This window comes from Megalobrama amblycephala, linkage group LG20 (assembly GCF_018812025.1).
Source record: "Megalobrama amblycephala isolate DHTTF-2021 linkage group LG20, ASM1881202v1, whole genome shotgun sequence".
Lineage (NCBI taxonomy): Eukaryota > Metazoa > Chordata > Actinopteri > Cypriniformes > Xenocyprididae > Megalobrama > Megalobrama amblycephala.
Window position 1 is genome coordinate 8,341,209 of NC_063063.1, and position 23,024 is coordinate 8,364,232.

General features: G+C 36.3%; 1 protein-coding gene across 1 annotated transcript in view; it reads right to left on the reverse strand.

Moving 5' to 3' along the window:
- Nucleotides 1-5,052: 5,052 nt before the first annotated feature.
- erbb2 (erb-b2 receptor tyrosine kinase 2) overlaps nucleotides 5,053-23,024 on the reverse strand; it is a 43,029-nt gene continuing 25,057 nt past the window's right edge. Inside the window, 16 exon segments of the mRNA XM_048170537.1 lie at nucleotides 5,053-7,311; nucleotides 9,594-9,966; nucleotides 10,314-10,502; nucleotides 12,192-12,289; nucleotides 12,647-12,793; nucleotides 12,886-12,961; nucleotides 13,083-13,238; nucleotides 16,100-16,285; nucleotides 16,470-16,568; nucleotides 17,580-17,702; nucleotides 18,296-18,434; nucleotides 18,878-18,922; nucleotides 19,089-19,243; nucleotides 21,420-21,510; nucleotides 21,767-21,899; nucleotides 22,529-22,731. Of these exon segments, the coding sequence (XP_048026494.1) occupies nucleotides 6,983-7,311; nucleotides 9,594-9,966; nucleotides 10,314-10,502; nucleotides 12,192-12,289; nucleotides 12,647-12,793; nucleotides 12,886-12,961; nucleotides 13,083-13,238; nucleotides 16,100-16,285; nucleotides 16,470-16,568; nucleotides 17,580-17,702; nucleotides 18,296-18,434; nucleotides 18,878-18,922; nucleotides 19,089-19,243; nucleotides 21,420-21,510; nucleotides 21,767-21,899; nucleotides 22,529-22,731 (2,542 nt within the window). The 3' untranslated portion in view covers nucleotides 5,053-6,982.

Sequence of the window (23,024 nt, forward strand, 5' to 3'; positions counted from 1 at the left end):
CCTCTGTGTGGCACTGTCTCCATAAAAACACAACATTTCCTCAACTGCTGATGATTTACAGTCAAACTGCACATTATTTGCCCAACATCCCCCAACTTACTCGTATTATTAGTATGAACGTTATCTTCTTCTGGTGTTAGGAATAACAGTCTCTACTTCCTCATTACTTCACTCTGACTAGATGGCATGTGTTTATGAATTCTTCCTTTTAACATCACAAGGCCACAGATTTCTATGGAAGCTTGTTTCCGCCACTGAATAAAAAATAAGGTAGCTGCGCATTTTTATCTCACAAGTCTGACTTTTTCTTCATCAGAATTGCTTGACAGTCAGAATTGCGAGATATAAACTCTTAATTCTGATAAATAAAGTCGGAATTGTGAGATCTCGCAGTTCTGAGGAAAAAAAGTCAGGCCCCCCCATGAGAATTGGACTTTATAACTTGCAAATGCGTTCTCTCACAATTCTGAGAAAATAAGTCAGAATTGTGAGATATAAACTCGCAATTGTGAGAAAAAAAGAAATGCAAGATATAAACTCGCAATTGCGAGAAAAAGTCAGAATTGCGAATTTATATCCCGCAATTCTCTTTATAACTCAATTGCATTGTATATCTAACTTCTTTACATTTATCTATATATCAAAAAATAAATTTAAATTTTCATAAAATGACCCCTTTCATGGTGAAAGTAAATAGTGAAGAATTAACAATGTATAATTTTTATGTATTCCTGACAAATTATAAACACTAACCTTATGAAAACAAAAGCATATTCTCACTAAGAATATTTATAGACCTTATTTTCCAGAGAAACATGCTCGCCGCCATCTTTAGAATATTGTCTTTGAACTTCCGTTTTTGCGGTAGGACTGTATATTTCTATGGCATAGCTGTTGAAGAATAATTAGCTGGTGAAGTGGATTTACGTGTTGTAGAGTTAATGAAAGTTATTATGAGCATTGTTATGTTTAAAGCAGATGTCTTAACAAATGTCAGCAGACCGGAAAGATTTTAAAATGAGCAGTTCATTCATAAATACAAAAGATAGCTGTGGAAATTAAGCCGGAAGTCAAAAGACAACGAGCGCAGCGCTAAAAAGGGGCGGGGCTACATAAGGTCTATAGCAGTAAAGAAACGTATGAATATAGCTCGTTAAAGGTGCTAAAGAGGATCTTTTCGTCGACTGAGAAGCCAAAGACTGTTAGTGAGTTTTTGAAATGAGCGCATGCGTAAGAACAACCCCCCTCCTTCACAGCTCATTCGAGGGAACGCCTCCCAAAACTCGTGTACGAGTATTGGAACACAAGTGTTTGTTTACCACCGGCATTGGCTGTGTCGTGTTAGTGGATTCATTATGTCGGACTCACCGCAGGTAACTCAATCTGCAGTTGCTACTCCTGTCTCCTGACAAAAACATTATGCAGCGCCTGTGGAGTGTGGAAAGTTACTGGAGCACACAGCCTTGCACATCTCTCATAAGGAACGTCACGGCAGTGATTGACAAGCCAGAGGGCCAATCCACGCACGTCTTTCACAAGGAACGGAATGGCAGTGATTGACGAGCCAGAGGGCCAATCGTTTACCCGATGATCGCGTAAACGATTGGCTGATGTTTTTAAGGCCCTACCTCGTGCAAGATGATGTATATTAATATTATTCCTTTCAGTGCACCTAATAAATAGTCTTTTATCAGTTAGTAAAGACAGTTTCAAGTAATATAGCACAAATGTATAAAACAAAACATCCTCTTTAGCACCTTTAATATGAAATAGGCTTCGCAACCTTTGTGGAGCATCCAGTCATTTCCCAATATTCCTCAGCCAAATGTCAAAATTACATAAATGAAGATGGACTGGTGCTTTAGATCCCATTAAATCACATGGATTGGAGTTTTCTCTGATTTAATTTCTTTTTATTTTCTCACAACAGACTTTTGTTTTGTAGAATAACAGAAAGAGCAGACGATCTTTCGCCCCAATTTTTACCTCTTTACCAGTAATTAAGTTCAAATAAGCCACTTGGCACTAGTCTGGTTACCCAGAAGCACTGTTTAGAAGATTTTTGCACACTAGTACTGTACCATTAGAGTTCTCAAAGTTGAGTGTACAGATCACAGTGCATCCAGTCGATTATTATACAGTATATTTACAATTAAATTTGTTGGCTCACAAGAAGAATGGCACTATTACATCAAACTCTACAATTACCATTCAACCAACTGAGATTTGGACAATATGCATATAAAAAGTACAACATTCAATATTAAACATTCAGAATATTTTTGAATATGTCTTCGGTATATTTTCGTTCAAATCAAGGCATTAACAGATTTTACAATTCCTTCAGTGTGCTTGCATAGACTTTATATACCATTGGATCCTGAAATAATTTCGGTTGGCATCAATGCTGGTTTATGGCATTACAAATGGGCCCTGACACTAGAACTCAAATGCTTGGTGCTTAATTCCATTGTTAAACTTTCTGACTTAGGGCTGGAATGCACTACACAACCTTTGTACAAATTTCTGGCCCGATTTGCAGTCGAGTTGACATATTTCACAGAAGAATGCGTAGTGTATGATGGGCACAGACTCAGTTTTTTTAGCTTCGGACTTCAAATCCATGCAGTCCGAGGATATCAAACATATCACATTGTTTTTGTTTGTCATGTGTTTCCTAGCAACGAGGTGCATATTTCTGCATGAGTTTGTTCGGAATGGAGTCTGGTAGTGTGTGAGCCTCAGGCATTTAGTGTATGATGACTAGATTTTCTCTGTAACCATTTACAAAGTCAGAAAGTGTATGGTACCTAGTGTTTTAAAATCTGTTCAGATTTGTGAGAAGTTGCGTAGTGTAGTCCAGTCTTAATTGTAAATGCTGGTGTTTACATCTTATGCATCTGGGGAAGAGTAATAACAACATGCAAGTATAGATTCACATATAAAAGAAAGGCAACTAAAAGATTGGACAGGTCAAAGGGGAAGTGTTGTATTTCTGTATCAGTAGTGGCATCAAACAAAATTGCTCCAGACAGGAAAGATTCCTATGGAAGCTTATTTCCACCATGGAATAAAAAATATAAAACACAATTGCGACTTTTTAGCGCACAATTCTGACTTTTTTTGTGCAATTGCAAGTTTATATCTCTTAATTCTGAGAAAAAAAGTCAGAATTGCGTGCGATTTCTGAGTTATAATGTCCGAATTGTGAGAAAGAAACTTGCAATTGTGAGGAAAAAAGTCAGAATTGTGAGAAAAAAATTGCGAGTTTATATCTCACAATTCTGACTTATTTTCTTGTAATTACAAGTTAATATTTCACAATTCTGAGAAAAAAGAATTGCGAGAAAAAGTCAGAATTGCAAAGAGAAAAAAGTCAGAATTGTGAGTTTATATCTGGCAATTCTTACTTTTTTCTCAACTGAGCGTAATATTTTGTAATTCTTACTTTATTTTGTGCAATTTTGATATATAACAGTTGTGAGCTATAAAGTCTGAAATACGAGGTATGTAAACTCGCAAATCTAAGTAAAAAAAAGTTACAAAAAAATCGTGAGTTATAAAGTCCGACTAGTGAGATATAAACTCGCAATTGCGAGAAAAAACGTCTGAATTGTGAGATAAAGTCACAATTACCTTTATTATGTTTTATTCTGTGGCAGAAACAAAGTTCCATAATATCCTGTTGGTTGGAAAACTAGTGAAAAGATAGTTTGACCCTAAACTTAGTGCAAGGTCGTTATATCGGGTTGCTCAGGATGCCCGAACAGATTGCTACTTAATTATTTTTATATATTTTTTTTTTTACAAATTTGTCAAACTGGACCAATAGCCTGGACCAGAAAACTCTGTAGACTGTGTTGGCTATGCAGAGACAAGGCAGAAATTCAACAAACAGTTTTTCCCCCATCCCTTATTCTGAAACACAATCATGTCATTGTTTGGGCTGACGTCGAAATGCACTGGAGTGCCATTAGCACACATAATATCAGTCTCTCACTCCAGCAACTCAATTCACTCACAGTTCATCATCTGTGACTACTGATTCACATACTCCCAAAGCAACATTTCTCACTTAATATTCAGGAAAATTGACAACTGATTTGGAATTTAACATCTGGAATTTAAGATGTGGTTTAGAGAAAAGGACTGCATAATGTATGAAACGGCACCACAGAACGCGTATTGACGTGGCAAGGACAAAACATACACTTCTTTCCTCAAAGAAGTGACATATTAACTGGACGCTGGAGTCGGGTATAACAAAAGGCACACGTTGTGATTTGGAACAATGGAGGCATTGAACGGGCGTTCGTCCACCCAGGGGCCACAGCTGCTAATATATGGAAATTAGACCACATTCTTAAACGTGAAGTATTTTCTCCACAACACTGCGTTTAGTGTTAGCTGTCTTTCTGCGTATATGTGAGACAAATCTAAATGAGTAGGAGGTGTCATGCCTAAAAGAAGTCCTTATAAAATTATAATAATAGGCATTATGAACATGAATTATCACAATAAACATTGATTTCAAAACTACTGCATAATGATGTAAAAATCATCTACTCTCTTGCTTACAAAATCATTTTACAAATAAACCAGCCGGTCTGATAATAAAGGCCCCTTCACGTCAATTAATACCAAATCGTATACATCACTGCAAAGAAGCAATCAGATAACATTAAAAAGTAAAGTACAACAAAAATATACAAGGAGATAAACATATTTCACCTTGAATGAATCTCATGAAAGCTGTCAAGATCTGTCCAGGTCATATTTCAATCCAAAATCAAAAGGAATGAAAATAAATCATATTTTGCTTAAAGAAAATTTATTTTACCAGTATCAGTAAGACTTTTTGCATTGAGACATTTAATTAATCAAGAACTCCTCCATTAATGCAATATATATATATATATATATATATATATATATATATATATATACACACAAAATATCAAAAGTTCAAATAAAAGTTTGGGGTCAACTTACGCTCACTTATTGCATTTATTTGATCAAAAATACAGTAAAAACTGTAATATTGTCAAATATTTTAACAATTTAAAAGAACTGTTTTCTATTTGAATAATTTTTTTATGTAATTTATTCCTGTGATGCTTACTCCAGTCTTCAAGGTCACGTGATCCTTCAGAAATCATTCTAATATGATGATTTGCAGTGTTGGGGTAACGCAACGCATTAAAAGTAACGTGAGTTATGTAATCGGATTACTTTTTTCAAGTGACTAGTAAAGTAATTGCAAAACTTTTAATTTACAAAAAAATATCTAAGTTACTTTTTCAAATAAGTAACGACATATGTGTGAATATGATGGTTATTGTAGTTCTAGAATAATGCTGCCTTCACGTGCTATCAGAAATTTGATAATTCCACTTCTGAAGTCATGATTACGAGTTCATTGCATTCAAGTTTCGAAATGGGAGGGCGTTCATCTGCAAATTTTACCGAGGAAACTCGTATTTACGATAATTCCGAGAGCACGTAGCATAAATGTGAGCAGGCATTTACTCATCTCACTTGCACAAAAAGAGAATCAGTATTCTTCAAAATGAATAAAAACAGTGAAATGCAATCTCAGAATATTGCACAAACCTGCAATTAGTTAAATATATTAAATTAAACAAATAACTTTGTATTTAAACTCACTTTATTGCTGAAATAAGAATGTTGAACTTTCTTCTCCTGCGTCATTTTATTCTGCAGTCCAGAATGACAGCAAAGGTGAAAGGTTTATTTGAGCTGCGCCCTCTACTGCACAGGCATGAATTTGCACTTCCTTCAGCCTGAGGCTTATTTATTTCACTTTTGGTGTGAAAAGGCCTTTACATTTGTCAAAAAAAGAATGTTTTTGTTGTTATTAAAAAAAAAAAAAACAGCAACCCAGGTGAGAAAACGTATGCAAAAGTAATGTAACGCATTACTTTTCACAGGAAGCAAATAAGTAACAAAATTACTTACTTTTTTTTTAGGGAGTAACGCAATATTGTAATGCATTACTTTTAAAAGTATCTTTCCCAAACACTGCTGACTTGTTGCTCAAGAAACATTTCTTATTATGATCAATGTTTAATATTAATATTTTTGTGGAAACTGTGATACATTTTTCCATGATTTTTGATGAAAAGAATGTTTCTTTTGACCACTTTTGAGGAGGTAATGTGGTTAATTAAAAATCTTAACAGGAATTAGAATTTATTTATGCGCAATATTTCAATTTAGGAGGCAATATGACCTGGACAATATTTGAGATTCACCTTTTGCTCTACATACATCTGTAAAACGGTTACCCATCCTATATTGAAGATAGTCACTGCTCAAATGTAAGGAATTAAAAAAAAAAAAAAAATACCCAAACATATGTGAAAACCTGGATATGCCACAGATGAGAAATGTTGATGAATCTTCAGAGCCAGATGCATGGCTAAACGCACCACACCCGTTTCGTACGGCAATAATGTCAGTCTTTCATTCACTGGCACTGTAGCTGCTCACCCAGGGCCTTTACACACAGAACAGAGCAGCTTTGATTGTGTCCAGCTCTCACACAAGCGCTCTGTAAAGCAGTGTGTATGGCCCTGGCTTGGAATTGAATTGAACCTCCAAAAAAAAAATTTGTGAGATGAACAAAAGTAAAAATTCAAATGAAAATCCTTAGTGTATTACATATATCCACAGACACCATCCAGTGTTAACATCCAAGCAGTCTTGAAAAACGTACCATGTTTTTGTCAGATGCAAAAAAAGCTGATTGTTGGCAAAGACTGAAAATGCATCCATCTTCAAGTTTAAACTCCACAGAATGCTACATAGGTTTTTGTTGCAATTTAATAGAAAGCCATTAGAATCCATTCCCAATAGGAACGTCCTTCACAAAATACATCACTCGTTCGCTCACGCACACAACCTCACCAATACATTCATCTCCACACGCTTGCACACAAACTGTACCGAATGATTCCTCTCAAGTATACTCCATTTGACCACTCCATGTCTCTGCTAAGCCCAGGTATTCTGGGTTTTCTGCTGTGGGGGTCATGTAGCCATTGGGCTGCCTGTGAGTTGTACCTCCGTTTATGGATGCTCTGGCGACTGCCTGAGCTTTAGCTGCGATATCATGATAGTAGGGGTTGTCGAAGGCGGGCGAAGTGGGTGGGATGTTGCTCATAGGCACCAGGTACTGTGGATTCTCCACACTGTTCCCTGTACAAAGACCGTTAATGAATCTCCTCTCGTTCGCTTTGCGTGGAAGCGTGCTGGGACGCTCTGATGGGACGTCCTGGTTCACATACTCTGAGATCAAAGAGAATATAAAAAATACTGTTTTGAAATCATGGTATTAAAAGTGATAAAGTCAGTGTGAAATGGATTTTGCAACTTTTACTTAATGTGTTGTATTTAGAAGGGAAACAGGATAATACGGCTTTTCACACTTGAAATACTTAACCCTGGGTCATTCTAAACCCTGGGTAAACGGAATCCGGGGTTATCTTGCTTCACGTTTCACACTGCTCATAATTTACTCAGGGTTAACAATTAATCCTGGGTATTCATAAGCTGACGTTTCACATTGTACATTCCTAAACCCTGGGTTAACATTCTTATTTGCATATTTGCAGTGTCAGTGTCATTGATTGGATGAACAAAGCACGCAACCTGTTTAGAGCTCTAGCATTGCACATCTTTGTATTGCCGACTGTACTATCGAGTTTATACTGAATGGACATCTCGGACTATAAAGGTAAGAATGAAATGGTCTCTTCTTCACTCAAATTGTTGCATTTTCTGTCAGCATTTGACATTTTTCCTTTCAAACACTGAATTTACTGTTTATATACAATGCAAAGTGTTTCCTACGGAAGAGGATTAGGGCCAAGCAATAATAAAAAAATAAAACCATCTCGAGATTAAAGTTGTTAAATTTCGAGAAAAAGTCGAAATAAAATGTTGAGAATAAACATTAAATTACGCGAAAAAAACTCATTAAATTTCGAGAAAAAAGTTGAGATAAAATGTTGAGAATAAAGTCATTAAATTACGAGAAAAAAGTTGTTAAATCACGAATTTGTACTCATTTAATGACATTATTCTCAACAATTTATCTCGACTTTTTTCTCGAAATTTAACGACTTTTTTCTCATAAGTTAACGAATTTGTTCTCATAATCTAACGACTTTTTTTCTCGTAATTTAATGACTTTATTCTCAAAATTTTATCTCGACTTTTTTCTCAAAATTTAACGACTTTTTTCTCGTAATTTAACGAGTTTATTCTCAAAATTTTATCTCGACTTTTTTCTTGAAATCTAACGAGTTTTTTCTCGTAATTTAACAAGTTTATTCTCAACATTTTATCTCGTCTTTTTTCTTGAAATTTAACGAGTTTATTCTCGTAATTTAATGAGTTTATTCTCAACATTTTATTTCGACTTTTTTCTCGAAATTTAACAAGTTTTTTCTCGAAATTTAACAACTTTAATCTCGAGATGGTTTTATTTTTTTATTATTGCTTGGCCCTAATCCTCTTCCGTAGTTTCCTTGACTGTCCAATGCACGCAAATATGAGTATGTGATTGGTTGTCTGTTGCTAAGCGTCTAGCTGTAACATTCTAACACTGCATAGTTTCACACTGTACAAGTTTGGCACTGCAATGCGGGTTTAAAATCCAGAGCAGAGTTTCATAACCCTGATATAAAAAGTGATGCTAATCCCGTTTCTAAATTACAAGTTTGAAATGTCCTTTACCCGTTAAAAGTGGTGTTATAAATGATGATAATCTGGGGTTATAAGCAGTGTGAAAAGCCCTAATGTGTATTGAGCCTTAATAATTAATAATTGTTAGCTAATATTGCTAGGAATGCTCAATCATATACCAATATATCACAATATTTTGGTACCAAATATATACCAATATATTTTTGGTACCACTTTATTAGTGCCAACCCTCCACCCCCTATTCTAGCTACTATTCTGGACAATATTTGAAAATTGATGAATGAATGAATGAATGAATGAATGAATGAATGAATGAATGAATGAATGAATGAATGAATGAATGAATGCATAAATGTAAATGTGGTACCATGGCTGATATTAGACATTTTTTAAATATATAAAACTGATATTTGGCTATTGGTTAAGATTAAAACGGAAGTGTGTAATGTTCTCAATGTTGCAATACGCTCATATACCAGCTTAAAATGAAAGTAACAAAAGATATTTTCTGTATTGTGACATATGCCCGAGATTAACGGATTATTGAAAAAGAAACATTTAGGGCAGGGACTTGGTTTTATGCAGCAGTTAGTGACTGGATTTGGAGATGTGGCTGTTGTACTCAAAAGTAGAGGCAGATGAACGTGATCTTGAAGGGATGGGATTTAAGGAGGAAAATTACTGGAGAATTCATGCAAATAGATACATATTAATGTCTTTGTAATATTTCATCAAAACTTGAACTGCGTTGGAAAATACTCTTTCTTTTTGATGACATTATCAAAATTTAGCAAAATATAAATATGTCACATTACGGAAGAAAAATGGGTTGCCTTTACTGCAAATGATGTTTCACTCACCAGGTTGTGTGTGCGCTCCACGTGGCAGTGTGTGTGAAATAAAACCAATAGGGCCATCAGCTCCATCTCTCCAGGTCTCCAGCTCTCCATCTATGCCGTTGGGGACAGTGGGATCTTTAGAATAACGACAAGGACTGGATGGAGGGCAGTTGTCCTCCACGTAACCGTCCAGAAACACAGAGTCCGATTGGCCTCCAGCGGAACGGTGTGATATGCTCCTTGCTAGAGGTTGGTACTGTGTCCCAGACCACATGGCATTGGCTGTTGCCCCAACAGGAAGAGTTGGGTACTGACTCTGCCCCAGCATGCTGACGGAGGAGTACAAATCCCTGCCGCTTGGCATACCATCCACCTCTAAACCTTGGTCTGTACTCTAAAGAATAAAAAAACAAAAAAAGTTACATGATTGTTAAAATGGGATAAGCGTTTGCATTTGAGGGACTTCTGGACCCCTTTGTGTACTAGAGAGAAAAGCCGGAATCAAACTCTACGCAAGTACACAAATGTCAATGCTTCTAGCTACACAAGCACAGTTTCATGTTTCATTGCATTCTAAAATGTGTCATTCTTGGAGCTCAACAGCCCCTGGTCACTGCAAAGAGCAGCATGAACATTCTTTAAACCTTCTCCTTGAGATCAGCAGAAACAAAAACAGGTTTGAAACAACAAGAGGGCATAAATGATTACTAAATGGAATGAGAGAATGAAATTATCTCTGACCCTGTGAGAGTGGTGTCTGCTGGGTCCATTGGCTCTCATTTCTCCTTGTGTGCTGAAGATGCCACCGGGCTGAGGCACCAGGTATTCTTCCGCATCTAGTAACTCCTTCACATTCCCCCCCTCCTCTGCCATCAGAATGCGGAAGAACTCACTATCAATAGGACACGACAGACTCATCTGATCGTCATTCTGAAAAAAGCAGGGAAAAAACAGAAATCTATGCATATCTATGTCAAAAAAGACAGCGAAAGGTGAATAGGAATATATTATTTTAGGGCTGCAACAACTCATTGATAAACTCAATGAAAAACATGACAACATATCTCATTATTGCTCAATTTGCACTATGCTCAAGAACATTGGCACTTTAAAGTAGTGAAACATTTTAATTTCCCATATTTATTTATATTTTTGCTGTTACATTCATATACATATTCCCATTTTCAGATCATCTTATCTAAACAGGAACAAGAATTTTCAATGTGCGCAAAAAAAAAATCTATATTTTTTAAAGGTCCCGTTCTTCGTGATCCCGTGTTTCAAACTTTAGTTAGTGTGTAATGTTGTTGTTAGAGTATAAATAAAATCTGTAAAATTTTAAAGCTCAAAGTTCAATGCCAAGCGAGATATTTTATTGAACAGAAGTCGCCTACATCGAACGGCCAATTTGGACTACATCCCTCTACTTCCTTCTTTAATGACGTCACTAAAACAGTTTTTTGACTAACCTCCGCCCACAGGAATACACAAGAGTTGCGTTTGTGGAGTGTGTTTGTCGCCATGTCGTCGAAACGCTGTTATTTTCATCCCGCAGTCCAATCACCGGGTCTGATTCCGGCTCAAATTGATAGGGTAAAATTAAAGACATGTTTACAATAACACTGAGCGCGTGCATCTCCACGTTATGGTAAGAGGCGTGACTTTTCCGGGCAAGATGCGCTAAACTGCTGTTGAATCACAACACAGGAACCGCTGGCACAATCAGAACTCGTTACGTATTTCTGAAGGAGGGACTTCATAGAACAAGGAAGTCATCAGCCCGTTTTTATGACAGTGGAAACAGCGGTATACAGATAAGTAAATTATGTGAAAAATACTGTGTTTTTTTACACGCGAAACATGAACACATGTTGTATTGCACACTATAAACACAATCAAAGCTTCAAAAAACCACGAAAAACGGGACCTTTAAACCATTTTTGTATACCATACATTATATACAAGGAAAGCAATGGGCAAAATGTGGAATATCCAATTTTCCAAAGAAATAATGAATAGATTATTTATAGAGATGCACTGATACAGATAGCCGATTATTCAGAGTGATATCTGCCGATACCGATAGTTTGGGGGTTCTGCCTTTTATACCTTCTTTTAAATTAATAATAATTTCATTATAATTAATAATTAATCATTATATTTTTAATTATTAACATTTTGAAAAATGCAAATAAAAACTTAATTCTCTCCATTTCATCAACTTTTTTTTTTAGAGTAACTGGTATCAGTTTTAAACAAACAAATTACTCAAATTAATATTAACACACATGAACTAAAATCTGAACTTCTTGAATGTTATTAATTCATATAATTACTATTAATATTGAACATCAAACTGGTTTCATCATTTTCTTTACACAAAGCCCAAACGCAGTGCATTTTCCTGCCTTCTTTTGATTGATATGATATCGGCCCTGACTATCAGCTGTTTTTAAACTATTGGCCGATACCAATTATTGGCCGATATATCAGCGCATCTCTAATTATTTGTAACTATATACAGATTATAAATAATTGCTTATCGATGTAGTAGTTAGTTGCAGCCCCATATTATTCCTTATAACTGCATAATGATAAAATATTTATATATTTACTCACTTGGATGACTACATAACGTGGGGGATCACGTGACATGGCGGTAAATTCCTCCATAAGGTCCTTAAATCGGGGCCGACTGTCAGGATCGATCATCCAACCTGGCATAGGGTCATATGGTTAAAAAAGTCCCCTACACAAATGAATCCCCATGGACAGCTGCTGTGACATCTTTTTGATTTTTTTGACATTCAATTTTGATTTGTCTCTCAGTTTGTAAAACAAGCTAAATTCACTAAGCAGAAGCCACAGTTACTGTGTCAAGACAATCAAACAACAATGTCCTGAAAGTGCCACAAAGCCACCGTATTTACACTTTTTAAGAAGACAAAAATATTTTTTTTGTGATTGTCAGACTCAATTTTAACAGTACAAAAACATTTGAGATACATATTTGAATCAAATAAGAACACAAATGTCTATGCTAATCCTTATCATCATTAGACATGAACACTAACAATTGACCATGATCATGTAGACTTCAGTGGTACAGACTAACGGCTGGGGGAGTCTGTCTCCCCTCTCCAGTAGTTCTGGAATGTCCCGTGCTGGTATGAGGTCATATGGCTTCATGCCAAAGGTCATCAACTCCCATACAGTCACCCCTGAGATGGAAAGAGCCAAGCCTCAAAGGTTATTTTAAACCAGAGGGTTATCAATTACAGCAGAGCAACTGTAAACCCATGCAGATACTGACCGTAGCTCCATACATCACTTTGGTGAGTAAACTTCCTGTGTAATATGGACTCCAGCGCCATCCATTTGATTGGCACCTAATAAACACACACATAGCCTTATTCTCAATAAATACAGGATAGTAGATTTACCTATACTCAAGCTTTGTTTCTAAATCTGTTTCAGCAGTTCAACCAAAGCAACATGTAAAACACAGACCTTCCCCCCATCGGCGTGGTACTCCTTCTCATCTATGTCCAGCAGTCTGGCAAGCCCAAAGTCTGTAATCTTCACATGGTTTGGGTTTTTGACTAGAACATTCCTAGCTGCAAGGTCTCTGTGAACCAGCCTCACTTCTTCAAGGTAACTCATTCCCTGGGTACACAAAGAACCAGACGTGAGAACATGAGCACAAGTGGCTTGGGAATAGAATATCGATGAGTTACAACGGTCATGTAGTTGATAAGGGTCTGCAACAAAATGAATAGGGCTTTCACACTTGAAATAGTTAAAGGGTTATTTCACCCAAAAATGAAAATTCTGTCATTAATTACTCGCCCTCATGTCGTTCCGAACACAAATTAAGATATTTTCTTTATGTTTTTCGAAGCTTTACGGATATTTTGTTTCGAATCAGTGGTTCGGATCACGTATCCACCTGCCAAAGTCACGTGATTTCAGTAAACGAGGCTTCGTTACGTCATAAGTGTTTCGAAATTTCACTGGTTCACCACTGGGGGGCGTGACTTTGGCAGTTTGATACGCGCTCCGAACCACTGATTCGAAAATAAAAGCTTTGAAGCTTAATGAAGCAGTATTTTGAAATCACCCATCACTAGATATTGTTGAATAAAGTCGTTATTTTGGTTTTTTTGCCACACAAGTATTCACATTCGCTTCATAACATTAAGATTGAACCACTGTAGTCACATGAACTGTTTTAAATATGTCTTTAGTAGCTTTCTGGGCATTGAAAGTGTTAATTGACTTGCTGGCAATGCAGGCTTCACTGAGCCATTGGATTTTATCAAAAATATCTTAATTCTGTGTTCCGAAAATGAACGAAGGTCTTACGGGTGTGGAACGACATGAGGGTGATTAATAAATTTCATTTCAGAATTTTTAATTTTGGGTGAACTAACCCTTTAACCCTGGGTCATTCTAAACCCCAGGTAAATGTGGAACCCTGGGTTATCTTGCTTCATATTTCACATTACTCATAATTTACCCGGGATTAACAATTAATCCTGGGTATTTAAAAGCTGACATTTCACAGTGTACATTCCTAAACCCTGGGTTAATGTTCTTATCTGCATATTTGTGATGTCAGTGTCATTGTTTAGACAAACAAAAGGCTGTAGCATTGCGCATTGTCTTATTATATATTGCAGACTACTATCAAGTTTTTCCTGAATGGAATTTTCAGACTAAAAAGATAAGAATGAAACAGTCTGTTCACTCCAACTGTTGTGTTTTTTAGCTTACTGTTTATACAGCATGCAGTGTTTCTGTGACTGTCCAAAGCATGTTAATATTAGCATGCAAATGGTTGTCTGTTGCTAAGCATCTAGCTGTGACATTCTAACACATTATTTCATACTGTACAAGTTTGACACCGCAAAAGCAGTGCTAACCCTGGTCCTGACCAGGGTTTCATTACCCTAGGTAAAACACGGCGCTAACCCTAATTCTAAATTGCAAGTGTGGAGTGTTTCTTTACCCAGTGTTAAAAGTGAGTTTTAGAAGGACCACAACCTGGGGTAAGGGCAGTGTGAAAGGCCCTAATGTGAGTAACTGTCCAGCATTGTGTTCAAATGAGCAGCTCATGATCCGGTGTTTTCGGAATTTCGTTTCAAAGTGATAAAATTCATTATCTGCATGTATGAGTTTAACATGCATTAAACGTGCACCAGTTATGCTTTATTTTTTACATTTGCATAATTTCCAACATTTTTGTGGGCAGATGATTATAGCATTTCCCTAGATTTCTAACGAGACGCCTTTCTAAACCTGTTTTTACAGAATCTACAGTTTTCTGCTGAAATAAAAACTCTTGTAAGTGAAGAAATTAAGACAAAAGTATTGTAGTTTTACTACTGTAAAGTCAAATAATATACTAATGAAATATTAAATTTTTTATTACAATAGTAATATATGGTCTATAGCGCACGACACAAGTGCACTTGGGGCGTGTCCAAATCCACTTTTGCTAGTTTAAGGACGGGAAAAATGGCTGGCGCACCCGGCGCATGGTCTAAAAGGGTTGTCCCTATTCTCTTAATTAGTAATGGGTGTGTTTTGGGCATAACGTGCAATAAACCGATCAGAGTTTCATCACCCATTCCCTTTAAAAGCCAGCTGCGCTTGCGCCATGGCAGATTCACTATTTACATGGCAGAATTTGCAAGCGGAAAAACCGAATGCTTCTCTAGCGAGGAAACGGATCTACTCATGCGCAAGGTTAAAGTGTGCGAGCAGACCATCTACGGAACAAGCCGGATTCCACCAAAGCATTTTATCTTTATGCACACAATAATAAGCTTTTACATTGTAATCCTTTTATTTTTAATATTTGGCATGTTTGTGTGCGGCTGCACATCCCTGTGTGTGTAATAAGCATGTTGTGCACCCCCCTATAGGCGCATATTACGAACAACAACAAAAAAAATTGTGCCATTGACTTTAGACCAGGTTTCAGTTGGTCAATGGCGCAGTCTATTTCAGTTGCCTCAAAATAGCAACACGCCAACAATGCGCCTGAACACACCTCATTTTCAGACCAGCACGCCCATGGGTGCAAATGCATTTGCTATTTAAACAATGTAGCGCAAGACATGAAAATAATAACTGCATCGGGCTGAAACTAGCAAAAAACACTTGCGTCGCGCCTGACGCCGCATTGCACCGGGTATATGATAGAGCCCTATTAGACTAATAAAGATACTAAACTAAAAAGAGGTTTGAGTCCTCTGAAAAGGGGTTGGAGCTCCTAATTTTGCTCTCAAAGTGCACCAAACTAATGCAATTAACTTTAAAATTTAAACATTTTCTTCCGGCATGTTCTCTACAACCGACCAAGGTTCACCCCCATAGTCTCAAAAAATCCTGTGAGAAACACTAAAATGAGATGTTATAATGAAAAACACTAAAATGAGAGTTATATACTGGCAAGTTGGCAACAACATACCACAAAGTCTTCCACCGACAGTGTATGTGACATTCTGTAGATGTCTTACCTTTGCAATCTGTACACACCAGTTGATGAGGTACTGAGAGCCGATGCGGTCCTTGTTCTCTCTGACGTAGTCCAACAAGCATCCGTATGGCATGAGCTGGGTAACCAGCTGAACCGTTGATGTCAGACAGATGCCTAGCAAGCGGCACACATATGGGCTCGCTACACCTGCCATCACATATGCCTCCTGTGGATAGAAGCAAACACAGACAAAACACTTTAAAGTCACACATATCCAATACAAAATAAACACGTTATTATTAAAAGTTGAATCTATAAGAAGAATCTTCTTAATGGGGCTTATATTATATTATATTATAGTAAATATATAATATTATAGTAAAATATAGGAATGTAAGGAACACACTCACATCCAAGATTTCTTTGTTGGCTTTGGGCGAGGTGTTCTCACGCAAAACTTTGATGGCCACTGGGATCTTGACGTTCTCCCCATCAGGAGCCCATATACCCTGGTGAGATGAGATAAACAACTCTGCATGAATAGTGTTAAACTACATTAAGAACAATAATGTCGAACAGGATTTCCCAAACAGAGTTCTCAAAGGGAACTGCAGAGGGCTTCACAAGTTGATGAAAGGCTAATAATTAATTATATCAAATGCAAAATGTAAATAAATAAATGGGGCTGTGCAATAATCGTGATATAGCTTAGTGTAATTATTAAATAAAAGGCAGCTATTTATTAAGTACACTTGTAATTCATAACAGTAATATATTTGTCTTCATTTTTATAAAGATCTTCACTTTAATAATAGTAATTATTATTATTATTATTCAATTTGAATGGGTTCTTAAAACACCTGTGTGAAACTGATGTGGACTGAGACACTATCACTAAAAGGAGGTTTAAGTCCACTTTAAAGTCCAGGTACAAAGTCAAAATAAAACACTTAAAAAAAGATTCAATATTTTATGTTTTCTTGCATGCCATGTGAAATATTAACTTCAAAACTCAGGGGTTACATCAAATGAATATTTTACATCTAAGGGGTTCAGCTGACAAAAAAGTTTGAAATAAAAAAATAAATTTTGAGGTTAATTGTTCAAAACGGTGTTTAATATCTCAGTACACTACTCGTAGGGACCATAACTTCACCATTGCAGCATCTACGGTGATGGGAATTAAAATCTGTCAAAAACACATTATTTTGCCAGTGCCTGATTTTTTAGAGGGGAAAACATGAAATAAACATTAGTATTTTCTCCGTATGCTGCCTTTATAGTCACTAGTGAAGGCTTTGAGTTTTTGTGGTGTCATTGTCATGAAGCCATTTTACAGAAGCTCCAGAGGCATTAGTCACATTGCATATTTTGCTCAGGTGACTGGATAAAAAATGTGCTTGTGAGCAAAGATGGCAGAATGCTAGTCACATTTCCGAGGTTGCATGTGCCAGCTAAAAAACTAACATTGAGATGACGAGGAAGGGTATCTCTGTTTCTTACTGTGTGCAATGTCTGACCTTATAGACTGTGCCGAAGGCTCCAGAGCCCAGCACTCTGAGTTTCTTCAGCTCTGTCTCCTTGAGAATACGCATCTGAGCCTGGTTCGGCATCGCTCCGCTCGGGGTCAGTGGCTCCACCAGCTTCAGGGAAAATTGAGATGCCATAAGACTACAGAACTTTACAACTTATGTTTACTTTAAAGTACAGCTAAGTCAAAATAAAACACTTAAAAACAGATTAAATATTTTATCTATTTATTTGCATGTCATATGATCACTGACCAACATCAGAGAACTATGACAATGTGAATATGTTGTTAAATTCTTGAAATATTAACTTAAAATCTCAGGGGGTACTTCATGTGAATAGTTTGTAAAATGTAAATTATAAAAAAAAAAAAAAAACTTAAAAACTGATTCAGTACCAAAAAATATCAATACAATCTAATTAAAATGCACTATCCTACCCAGTATTGGCATGCACTATATATGTTTATGATCATTAGAGGATTGAGCTGATAGCTTCCAAAATGCTAACGTTAATTTCAAAATCAGCTGATTTTAAACAAAGAATAGGCCTTTTGGATGTAAATGATAGCAGACAAAAATGAGATTTGTGCATCTTAGCCTAAATAAATGCTCTTTTTGGAGTTTGAGTTATGAAAATTTTAGTATGTTTTCAAATGAACATCGAAAACAAATTTGACATGCAAATGTCACTGCAGAGATCTGACCTCATGCTCCTGTAGAATTCTCCTCAGGTTTTCTTTCTTTTTCTGGTGTTTCTGTCGTCGCAGGTAAAACACCAGCAGTGCCAGCAAAATGATAAAGAGAAACACTCCACCAATTGTGATTGCGACTGTTGTCCCAGGCCTGCAGGGATTTCGTAACAAGTTAGATTTAAGGAAGACTGTGCAGTCTATGGTTAAACCTGTACTGTATAGCTATGATTACAAACTAGACTTTTACATTTTCTAAATATGTGTGGTGTTTGCCAAGTCTAAAGAGCCCATCCCACGTTTCATGAAACCCTAATGCCATGTGTAAACAGGACCTATGATATTCAGGTCGCTAGATTTTTTTCTGCCTTGTTTTAATGTCCACCAGACAAATACCAAAATTTCAATAACTTAGAAAAGTAACAGTCCACCTCTCCTTAAAAAGTTACATCAACAAGCTATGGAGTTTACGCAGTTTAAAACTTGAGATTAGAGTTTTTTTCAAACCCCTAACCTAAGTAAGTGCTAAGTGCTTTAGGAAATACTACTACCTGAACACGAGTATTCTTCATTCATACATATTTGATAACATCTTACCCAGTTTTCTGTTGGATGGGGCACCCCCTATCATCTAATGGACACCTGTCAGTAAATGCAAAATAAAAAAATGTATTCAAAATACTAAATTGTTGTTAATGGCCATATATATATATATATATATATATATATATATATATATATATATATATATATATATATATATATATATAAGTGGGATAACAATCCATGAACTCAGTGAAGGACTTACGAGACGGTGCAGTTGGTCTCGCAGGGCAGACAGTGTCCTGTAGCATTGAAGTACTTCCACACTGTGTGCTGGTCTTCTTTCACCCCACTAGGACAGCGCTCGACACACACGTCTCCATCTTGAAAGTGCATACACTCCTTACACTGATCTGGACCCTGCACAAGAAACACAATCAAAACCTTAAAGAGGACTTATTATGGTTTTTTACATTTTCAACTTTCTTTAGTGTGTAATATTGCTGTTTGACATTTCGAAAAGGTCGGCAAAGTTACAAAGCACAAAGTCCAGTCCAATAGAAATTATTCTCTATATTAGTAAAGCACCGTTTCTGAACTCCCTGAAACGCCTCAACTGTAGTCTTGAGTTTTCCTCCAGGAATGTACACACCACCATATTCCTCATTTAAATAATTCCTGCCCAAGGTATCCACCTTATTCCTATGCATCATGACGCTTTTGCGCAAATTATGGGTGTGACTTCCGTTAAGCTCTCTATGAACGCAATAATACATTTGTTTTTAAACTGGGTACAATGAGATGACATTTAGTCAACTCACCCTTCAACCATCGAACGTTAAAAGGACATTTCAAAGTGTAAAAGCATCAGCAAGGTACTTTCAACAGACCACATAACCCCAAAAGCGTGATTCTTTCCACAGCAATAACGAAGGGGTATCACTGTAATATCTGTATTATGTAACATAAGTTTCCTTAATCATTAATTTTTAATTTACTTCAGCATTGCGGGATACTATTTCAAAGTGATTTCCGTCATTTTGACAGATAATAAATTGTATTTCCCTGTGAAAACAAACCTGATCAAAGAGAGATTTTTCAAAGAGTGAATTATTAATAGGATATATTGTAAATTAAATCAGGAGAACAGACCACAAATGCGCAGTATATGTTGTCCTTTTTCATACTATTACAGCGAAATGCAAAAGGGAAAAAAAGAAAATAATCATGACGAAAAAAATGCCATATTTTTGTTATAATGTCACGTTAAAATACCAAGTGATACGTTGTGATATCTGAAAATAAAAGATGAAGGAATAACGACAGCTCATTCAGTCAAACTGACCGATTTGAAATGATTCTTTTTGAATGGAAGTTCCCCAAACTGGAAGTGCAACCCATAATTCAAAACACAGTAGGCTTGTCAGGAATAAGGTGGATAAGCAAAAAAACCATCAGTAGTGTGTTGAAATTCGCAGTTATGGTAAGGGCCGTGACATTTCGAAACATGCTCAAACCAGTTGACCAATCACAACACACTGGTCCAGCCGACCAATCAGTGCATTACGCTTTCCGGAAGGAAGGGCTTCACAGAGACAGGAACTAAACAGAGTGTTACTGACAGAATTGGAAGAGCGGTGCTACAATTATGTCAAATATGTGAAAAATGTGTTTTTGAATATTAAACCATAAAAACTTATTCTAATAGACACCAAAAATCAAATCGAGGAGGGCGTAATATGGCTTCTTTAATGTAAAAAAATGTAAATTACAAAGTGTTAAAAATTTAAAATTTAAAAAATAAAGATTCAGTCATCATTTCTCACCAATGTCGTTCTAAACACGTATTAGTTGCTTTCTTCCATGGTACACAAAAAGAAAAGTATTTGTTGTTGTTTTTTTGTACTTTTTGGAACTGAGGAACTGTAACAGTTATGCTCAAATTTTGGTTTCATTTTTATTGTGATTCATTTCCTGTTTTGCCTGCCTTAGTTATCTAATTAGGTTACACTTTATTTTTAAGGTGACTTAGTTACATTGTACTTACTCAAATAAGTACTGAGTAATATTAATTAACTAAATGTACTTACTATAGAGTTAGGGTTTGGTTTAGGGTTAGTTACTTGTAATTATGCATATTTTACTGTTATTTCTATAGTAAGTTCATGTAGTAACATGTAACTATGTCACCTTAAAATAAAGTGTTACCGTTAATTATCTTTGTTTAAATAAACTAAACTATTGTTTTGACCTTTTTCGTCTTCGGACCCATAACATGACAGGAACTGTGTTTATCTTTTATCCAGTACCATGTGATATACTAAAAATTACAATAAAGTTGACTTTGACTTTTTGTGCTTTTATGGTACATGTTTGTTATGTTTACTTTCACTGTATGGAAAAGAGCAGATGAAGACCATTCTGCTAAACTTCTCCTTCTGTGTTCCACAGAAAGAAAGTCATACAGGTTTGGAATGACATGAAGGAGAGTAAAAAATGAATTAATTTGTATTTTTGGTGATGCTATTTAAAAAAAAAACCAAAAAAAAAAAACCTTTGAATACAATATATATTTGTTTTTGCATTTGCATCTTACTGGGCCTGTACAGGAGGCAGAACCGTTGACTGGTCGACACTCTGGATGGCAAGGAACGCAGTTAAATCCATCAACAAACTCCCGGACTGACCTGTGGAAATGCATTTGATGTAGAGATAAACAATAAGAGTTTAAAAACAACTTCTATAACAACAGCATATAAATCTGCATTCTTTATTGTATTACATTAACAGTTATTGACATATACAAAGTATATGAAACAATGGAAAATCCAAGTGCAAAATTCAGCATTCAATAATCTATATGAACCCTATGTGCATTTATGTAAGTAAACACAACAAAGCAAAACAACAAATGAAAAGTCTGCTTATTCATACTGTACTTACCCCTGGAGGACATTACACTGCTCCACACACTCCGTCCCACGTTTGTAATTCACACACGACACACACTGACTGGGTCCCGGCCCCCAGCAGCCTGCATCCGCACACAGGGGGTCACAGATTCTTCCCTGTGAAACTATACAAGCGAGAGAAGAATGTTCTATTTGATTCCATAATCAAGCATGTAATATTCATTATGGTAAAATAAAAGGTATGAACAAACACATTTTTAACAAAAGAAAATAAATCCAAATTTAGTTTCTAGTTTAACAAACAATTGGCACTGGATTTTTCCACCAGGATTACACTTTATTTTGATGGTCCACTTTAGACATTCTACTAACTATAAGTAACTATAAGTAACTTCATGTCAACTAACTCTCATAAGAGTAGACTGTTAGTAGGGTGTTAGGGTTCGGGTTAGTAGAATAAGTGGACGTAGTTGCAAAGTTACTTGTAGTTCGTAAAATGTCTAAAGTGAGCATTTCAATGCACATTACCGCAAAGTGCAGCATTTACTGTACGATGATTGGCAGTGGTCAAAAATGATTGACAGAAAACTTTTGGATTGATCCCTTCTTGTAAACAGAGATCTGGAAAATTAATTACCACACAAACTTAGTGTTTGTAAAAAAAAAAACACTGACATTCTAGATTCGGACAGCAATAAAATCACAGATTACCCCCTGTAAATGTTGAAATGACCATACATCCCCATACAAAACAATTACCATCTGAACAGGGCTACACATAATGGTCTTTTACCACATGTTTGCTGGTCTTGGTTGTTGCTTCTAATGAGGTTGGGTCCCTGTGCGGGGTGGAGCAGAGAGTTCCAGGGCAGAGAGGAGGTGTAGCACAGTCTGGAGTTATTATGAATCAGTACTAAACCTCCACTGACACTGCGCAAGGACCGCAACCCGAGAGACTCGATCTGTAAAGACTGAACTCCCAAAGACAAAACACCCCTGCAGAGAGATAAACCAAAAGAGTTGATACAAATACATTAACTACATAATAAGGTAATAAGATACTAGAGTTATATTTATGCACCAGTGTGCATGTGCAAAGGTCCTTGCTATGATGCTGAATTGTGCTTGGTGGGTTTAGAAGTTAAAGCTACTAATCTATAATAGCCCCATTTGTGTGCGTCAATCTTTATTTTGACTTCTAAAGTGTGAAAAATTACCTACAGTTTCATAGATTAACTAGGTGCATTCCTTTCTCACAGTCTGTCTAGTTAGAACTGGCTCAAAGGGTT